General features: G+C 46.0%; 1 protein-coding gene across 2 annotated transcripts in view; it reads left to right on the forward strand.

Annotated features, from left to right (window-relative positions):
• PANX1 (pannexin 1) overlaps nucleotides 1-6,677 on the forward strand; it is a 60,172-nt gene that overhangs the window by 31,209 nt on the left and 22,286 nt on the right. For both annotated transcript variants that reach the window (XM_011995019.1, XM_011995020.1), the window contains exon 2: nucleotides 5,007-5,146. In XM_011995019.1, coding sequence (XP_011850409.1) covers nucleotides 5,007-5,146 — 140 coding nt within the window. The remainder of the gene's footprint in view (nucleotides 1-5,006; nucleotides 5,147-6,677) is intronic.

The following is a 6,677-nucleotide window of genomic DNA, read 5'->3' on the forward strand; positions in this document are numbered from 1 at the left end:
TTCTCACTTATAGGTGGGAATTGAACAATGAGAACACTTGGACATAGGGTGGGGAACACCACATACTGGGGCCTGTCGTGGGGTGGGGGTTGGGGGGAGGGATAGCATTAGGAGATATACCTAATGTAAATGATGAGTTAATGGGTACAGCACACCAGCTTGGCACATGTATGCATATGTAACAAACCTCCATGTTGTGCACAGGTACCCTAGAACTTAAAGTATAATAAAATATAAAACAAAATAAAATGGGGGTGAAAGTACACAGCAAGGGTTAGTTCTCTTCTCCTGCCTAGGTGCAGGACCTAACCCCATGTTAGTAACGCATGAAAAAGAAAGAAAGCATATTAAAAGAGAGGAACAACAAAAAAAATGGGGGCATAGATCATAGCGAAAGTAAGCCAAAGCCCTCCGCTGAAGTGGAACAAGAATGGGGAAGCATCCTGCTGTGGTGTCTTTGAGAAACCTCTGACTTGCTTACCCCAGCCCCAGTCCTATTTCTCTTTAGGCTGTGTTACTCTCTAATCAGCTATAGGTACAGGTCTATGCTACACCAAGAGCCACCTGCACTGCTGCTCAGGCAGAAGGTGTGACCAGCACCCTAGGCTCCAGGTCAAGGCACCTGGAGGAGGGTGGATGGGGAGATGTTTGTGGCATGGATTGCTTATTTAGTGGATGTTGTGGCTACTTCCTCTGGGCCTTGTGAGCACACGTTTTCTCCTTGTGATCTTTTATTATATTTGGCCAGACACACATAAATGTAAAGCCCACAGCTGCCTCTGCACTCTCAGCCAAGTGGAAGTAGTATTCTTTGTTGTTCTTGGCATAAACCTGACACTCCTTTCTTTTCTGTACAGTAATAAAAGGCAGTGCATATCTTGCAAAGTCTGTTCACTAGAAATTGTAGCACACACTTGTTAAGCTAACACATCGTGGTAGACAGCATGGGGCTGTGGCTGGGAATCTCATGGCATTCTCTTTTCTCAGCTATTAAGTTGTACAGTGATATCTTTGGGGGATACTTTAACATTAATTGAGATAGTGTTTATGATAGTACTTTGAAACTTTCAAAGCATCAGAGAGATGTTACTTGGTATACGATGGTGCATGACGTTCGGAGACAGAGTATGTCTTGCCTGTAAAACCTTGAGCTAGTACTAGAGGAGATGGGACATATGTGGGTGTCTATGCAACATGGTTCAAAGTGATTATCTGCACATCTCTGATTTAAAGATGTGCAGAAAAGCGCTGTGGAAAGTCAGTGGGGAGGAAGCTTTGTGAAGCGGGTGATGCCTAAACAGCGCTTTGAAAGATGAGCCATTGAGGAACGTGGTGTATATGGGGCATTGACTTAACAAGCAGGTACTGGCGACAGGACCTCCGGGCAGAGGGGATCATGTCAGGCATAGATCTGAGTGCATATCAGGCCTGTACAAGCCACAGCCTTCATTGAGTTGGATTGGAGCATTGATTTGGATTTGTAACCCAGACAGTGGGGAACCACTGAAAAATGTTGAGCCCCAGGAGTGGCAAGATAGAACTGAGCTCTAGGGTGAATAACCTGGCAACAATTTAAACAGGTGGAGAAGGGAGAGACTGGAAGCCCTTCTGACTCAGAGACTATGTGGAAAACACACGAAGATCTAATGTGTTTACCTCCCAATATTATCTTGATGAGTAAATGAGATAGAGGATATGGAAGTACATTTGAAAAAATGCATCCCGATGGTCCCTGTCCCAAGCTTCCTGGCCCCTTGGCAGCAGCTGATCACCCTAACCTGCTGCCTTTAGGTGCCTTTAGGCAGCCTGGGTGAAGGTGTGGGCCCAGAGCCTGGCTGTGCCGGTCCCCTGTACCCTTCTGCTTTGCCCCCCTCTTCACTCCTGCTCTTTTCTCCCCATTTGTTGCCTGCTCCTCCCTGCCTGGCTCCTGACGTCCTTGACTTTGTTTCCCATTTCTGGCCTGGGAATACCCGATACCTGGGGATTGGTGTGTTTCTTTTTCTAGGTCTGCCCTTGACCCTTCCCAGGAAGCTCTTCCCTTCCCGGCCACCTGGAGGAACCACCTACTTAGACCACCCCCATTCCAACAAAGCCCTGGTCCCCAGGAGCTCCTCCAGGGTGGCCTTGCAGTGGTGACTGGCTTAGAGAGGAGTGCTGAGAGAAACTGGGAGTTGGATACAGATTTAAATGAATGCTGCTACCATTCACTAGCTTGGCAAGGGGATTACTGAACTACTTGGAGCTTTGGTTTACCCCAGGGGAAAAGGAAGGTAATGATCTGTCTCTCCATTTGGTTGTGAGGCTTAAATGAGGTAATGGTTTAAAGGGCTGGTTGGTGTCTAGTGAATATGAGTTGCCCACTGCCTTTTCTTCTGACTTTCCATTCCAGATGAAGACCTTTTATTAAGAGCTTCACATGTTTCTGCCCTCCTCTCTCTCTTATATTTTCCTTCTTCCTCTTTTGCAAAAGCTTTTCAAAGTATAGTTATGGCCGGGCACGGTGGCTCACGCCTGTAATCCCAGCACTTTGGGAGGCCAAGGCGGGTGGATCACGAGGTCAGGAGATCGAGACCATCCTGGCTAATACGGTGAAACCCCGTCTCTACTGAAAATACAAAAAAGTAGCTGGGCCTGGTGGCAGGCGCCTGTAGTCCCAGCTACTCGGGAGGCTGAGGCAGGAGAATGGTGTGAACCCGGGAGGCGGATCTTGCAGTGAGCCGGGATCGTGCCACTGCACTCTAGCCTGAGCGACAGAGCGAGACTCCATCTCAAAAAAAAAAAAAAAGGGTAGTTATTTCTGCTCCAGGAGTTTCTACCACTGCCTTGAGGGGGAGGTCCTCGAGATCCCAATATAGGACTTGAAGCATTCTTTCCTATAGAAAGAATGTTAATAAATGTTGGATACTTGCATTGTGAGGACTTTGCCTAAGGAACATTCTGGGCCAGGCAGGCTTTTGTGAAATCATAACAGCATTATTCATTTTCACGAGTAAGTACTTGGACGGATGTTCCCAAGCAAGCAGCTTATCAACAACCTTACCAGAAACCATCCAATTATAACCTGAGGACTGCCTGTCCCCCTCGGGTATTTGCTGTTGCCCTCATAAGCCTTGGTAGGTGGTTGGCTTAGGAAGCGTTTCACACTGATGCAGGAGCTGTGTGAGCTTAGCCCCAAGTCCTGTGCTGTCTGGACTACTCATTTTTTTTTTTTTTAAATAAAATCTAAGAACTTAAGTTTAATGGGATAAGAGAGTCAGAAGGGACCTTGAGATATCTTACCTGTCTCCCACTCATATTTAAGCCATTCTTGAATGGCAGGAACTACCCCTTTATGGAACACTTGCTGATATTTGTGACTTTTCATGATGATTTCCTGCAAAGGCTTTTGCTGAGAAGTCCTTTCTTGATGTCTGTGGGTGCACAAGCCCCTGATGGGGAAGAAGTGCTCAGGGCGTTGCCACATACCACTCCTACCACAAGAATACATTCTCCTGACAACATCCCCACCGCTTATGTCTTGTACCATAAGCATAAAGGCCACCCCCTTCCCAGGCAAAGATGAGTGTTGAGGCCTTTTATGTGCCAGGGATTAGGGAAGTCCAGTTCGGTATCTTTCCACTGTCCCTATCCCTGCTCCATAGGGTGGGAAGGGAGAATGGTAGGCACATCCCAGTCTTTAAGGCAATATGAGAATCCGCTTGTTACTTCATCTAGAAAAATGTAACATTAATTCAGCAACTTCTGGGAACCAGACACCCTAGCAAGTGCTGCAGCAAGTTTTTTTTGTTTTTTTTTTTTGTAGTCACCACAACAAATCTGTAATGTGGATACACTATTAATGTCATTCCTATTTTAGAGATCCCAGGCTTTGGAAAGTTAATGACTTACCAGCTGTGACTCACCCTGCTGAGAGTGGCAGAGTCAAATTTAAATATGACTCACGTCAGAGCCCAGTCACTGAGCACACTCCCAGGCTGTGTTGGATGTGGAAGAGAGTGTGCCTGTCGTGGAGCCTTAGCTCTGACCCCTATGCCTGCGACACACACACCTTTGAATGTGCCAGGTGGGGACAGGGGATCAGGGCTGGGCCAGGCAAGGCTTAGCGCCAGCCCCTGTGCTACTACTGGTGGGAACGGGAGGACATGGCTCTGCCTGAGCCTTACTATCCTATTGGTCAGTTTCCCTCCATGGCCTGTGTGTGTCAGGAGCACAAAGAGTCTTCCAAATGGTAGGTTTTACAGATGTGACAGTAGCATCTACAGAGAGATGTAGTCTTCAGTTTACAGAGGAGAAAAACAAGTCCCAGAGTCCCTTCCCAGAAGAGCGAGTGAACGGCAGAGCCCTGACAGGACCCAGGTCTTCCCATTCCCCATCTAGCGCCCATCTGCTGTTGGGAGGTTTGCGGTCTTGAGCATTTCCTTTCCTGATGTAAACCACTTGGGCTGCAGTTTAGGCCTGTTTCTTCTTTAGTGTTAGAGGAGGTAGAAAACCACTGATTTCCCATCCAGTGTTCTATTACCAAATGTTCCCTTCAGCTTTCTCTTCCTCAGGCTAATAGTTCTTTGCTTCTTTGTTCTAAAAGAACTTTTTTTTTAGTCCAATTTTCTGCATTCAGGTGCCTCACTGGCCCTCCCACATAACCTTTCCTTTTTCTCAATCCTTACTCCAGACTAAACCACCTCTCTGCACGCTTGCCTCATGCATTTTAGGTCTGGTTCTTTTCCTGCTTCCTTTTTCTTTGTATGGTAGTTCTACTTCTTTTAAGAATTTTTCCCCAACTGAGGCCAAGCTGCCGTCATGACCAGTGTTGGCCAAAACCAGTCTGCGATCTTTTGTTTTAATAAGAACTTGGGTGTTTATTTTTAGTTCTGTCCTAATATCTCCACCTCCTGTCCTGGTCCTCCCTAACTTAGACAAAACTAAAAAACTAAAAACATGTGAGATGGGGACAAGGGTCCAGGTAGCTGTGTTTTCATTCATTGGAAACTATCTGTTTTGCTTCTCAGGTACACAGATAAGCTGTTTCTCTCCAAGTTCTTTCTCCTGGCGTCAGGCTGCCTTTGTGGATTCATATTGCTGGGCTGCTGTTCAGCAGAAGAACTCACTGCAGAGCGATTCTGGAAACCTCCCACTGTGGCTGCATAAGGTAAAGGGAGACATTTCCAAATAGAAACCGTTTGCTTTATAGATAAGGAAACTAAGTCCCAGGGAGACTGCCAAAGGCCACACAGATATTGTAGCCAACCAGGGCTGTATCTCGATGTAAAACTGTAGCACCTTATAGTCAAAAAGAACCTCTGAGATGACTTGGTGTAGGCACTGTCATTTAGCACAATGGGGCAATGGAAGTGTTCTTTGGGTTTTAGCTCTGTAACAGCAGGCACCTTCTGTGTCTTGTCACCTTTATATCATAATGCCCAGCAGGATATCTGGCCCATAGTAGGTTCTTAGTAGATTTTGAGTGGCAGAGCTAGGATTCATGCATAGCTTCTCAGCTAGCGCCTTTTATACCACACACAGGGTCTCTTGCAGAAAGTAAGGACTGACCTAGAGTTCAGTTGCTTCTAGGTGATATGTTACTGGAGCATCAAAAAACCTAGTGATGAGGCCCTCTGGGGGTATTGGCTGTATCACTGCTTTTGGAATGGATCCGTTTGCTTTTGATAGATCCAGATACTGCAGGGAAGGGGAGATTACTACACAAGAGACACCAATGTCTGGGTTCCACTTCCCATAGAGAAGGGCAGTCAGGCGCTCTGTCGTCAGGGAAGTGGTGGTTTGTGCTTGCAGGTGGCAGGGGATGCGGCGAGGACCTTAGGCAGCAGTTGACAAATTTGTGCAGAAGAATGTTCTCTGAGTTATGAAGTGACTGCATTAGGTCTTCTCTGTGCTTATGAAAGTAGGACTTTGTTTCAGCCTGTCATTCATTTCAGCCACTGTTTCTTTTGTCCATTGTGAAAACAAATAGAATGTGTATCTTCTGGTATTCTTTTCTGCTGAAGAAAATACAGAATTTTAGCTTTCGAAAACCCAAAAGCCAAAGTTTGACTCTCTTCTGCTTTGACCTGCTGCCAGACACACCATCCGCATCCTTCTTCATAAAAGGAATGATTTAAGGGAGCTATGACTCAGGCTTGTTGTCCCTCTTGTTTGTTTACAGTTGACCCTTGAACAACGTAGGGGTCAGGGGCACTGGCTCTCTGCAAAGTCACAAATTTGTGTGTAACATTTGACTCCCCCAAAACTTAACTACTGATAGCCTACTGTTGACTGGAAGCCTTACTAATAACAGAAACAGTCAATTAATACATATTTAATATGTTATGTGTATTATATACTATATTCTTACAATAAAGTAAGCTAGAGAAAAGAAAATGTTATTAAGAATATTATAAGGAAAAGAAAACATATTTACAGGTGGTGCAAAAGTAATCATGGGTTTTGCTATTAAAAGTAATTGCAAGGTGGGCGAGGTGGGCGGATCACCTGAAGTCAGGAGTTTGAGACCAGCCTGGCCAACATAGTAAAATCCCATCTCTACTAAAAATGCAAAAATTAGATAGGCATGGCTGGGCACGGTGGCTCATGCCTGTAATCCCAGCACTTTGGGAGACTGAGGCGAGCAGATCACTGGAGGTCAGGAGTTCGAGACCAGCCTGGCCAACATGGTGAAACCC

Source organism: Mandrillus leucophaeus, unplaced genomic scaffold, assembly GCF_000951045.1.
Source record: "Mandrillus leucophaeus isolate KB7577 unplaced genomic scaffold, Mleu.le_1.0 Scaffold465, whole genome shotgun sequence".
Lineage (NCBI taxonomy): Eukaryota > Metazoa > Chordata > Mammalia > Primates > Cercopithecidae > Mandrillus > Mandrillus leucophaeus.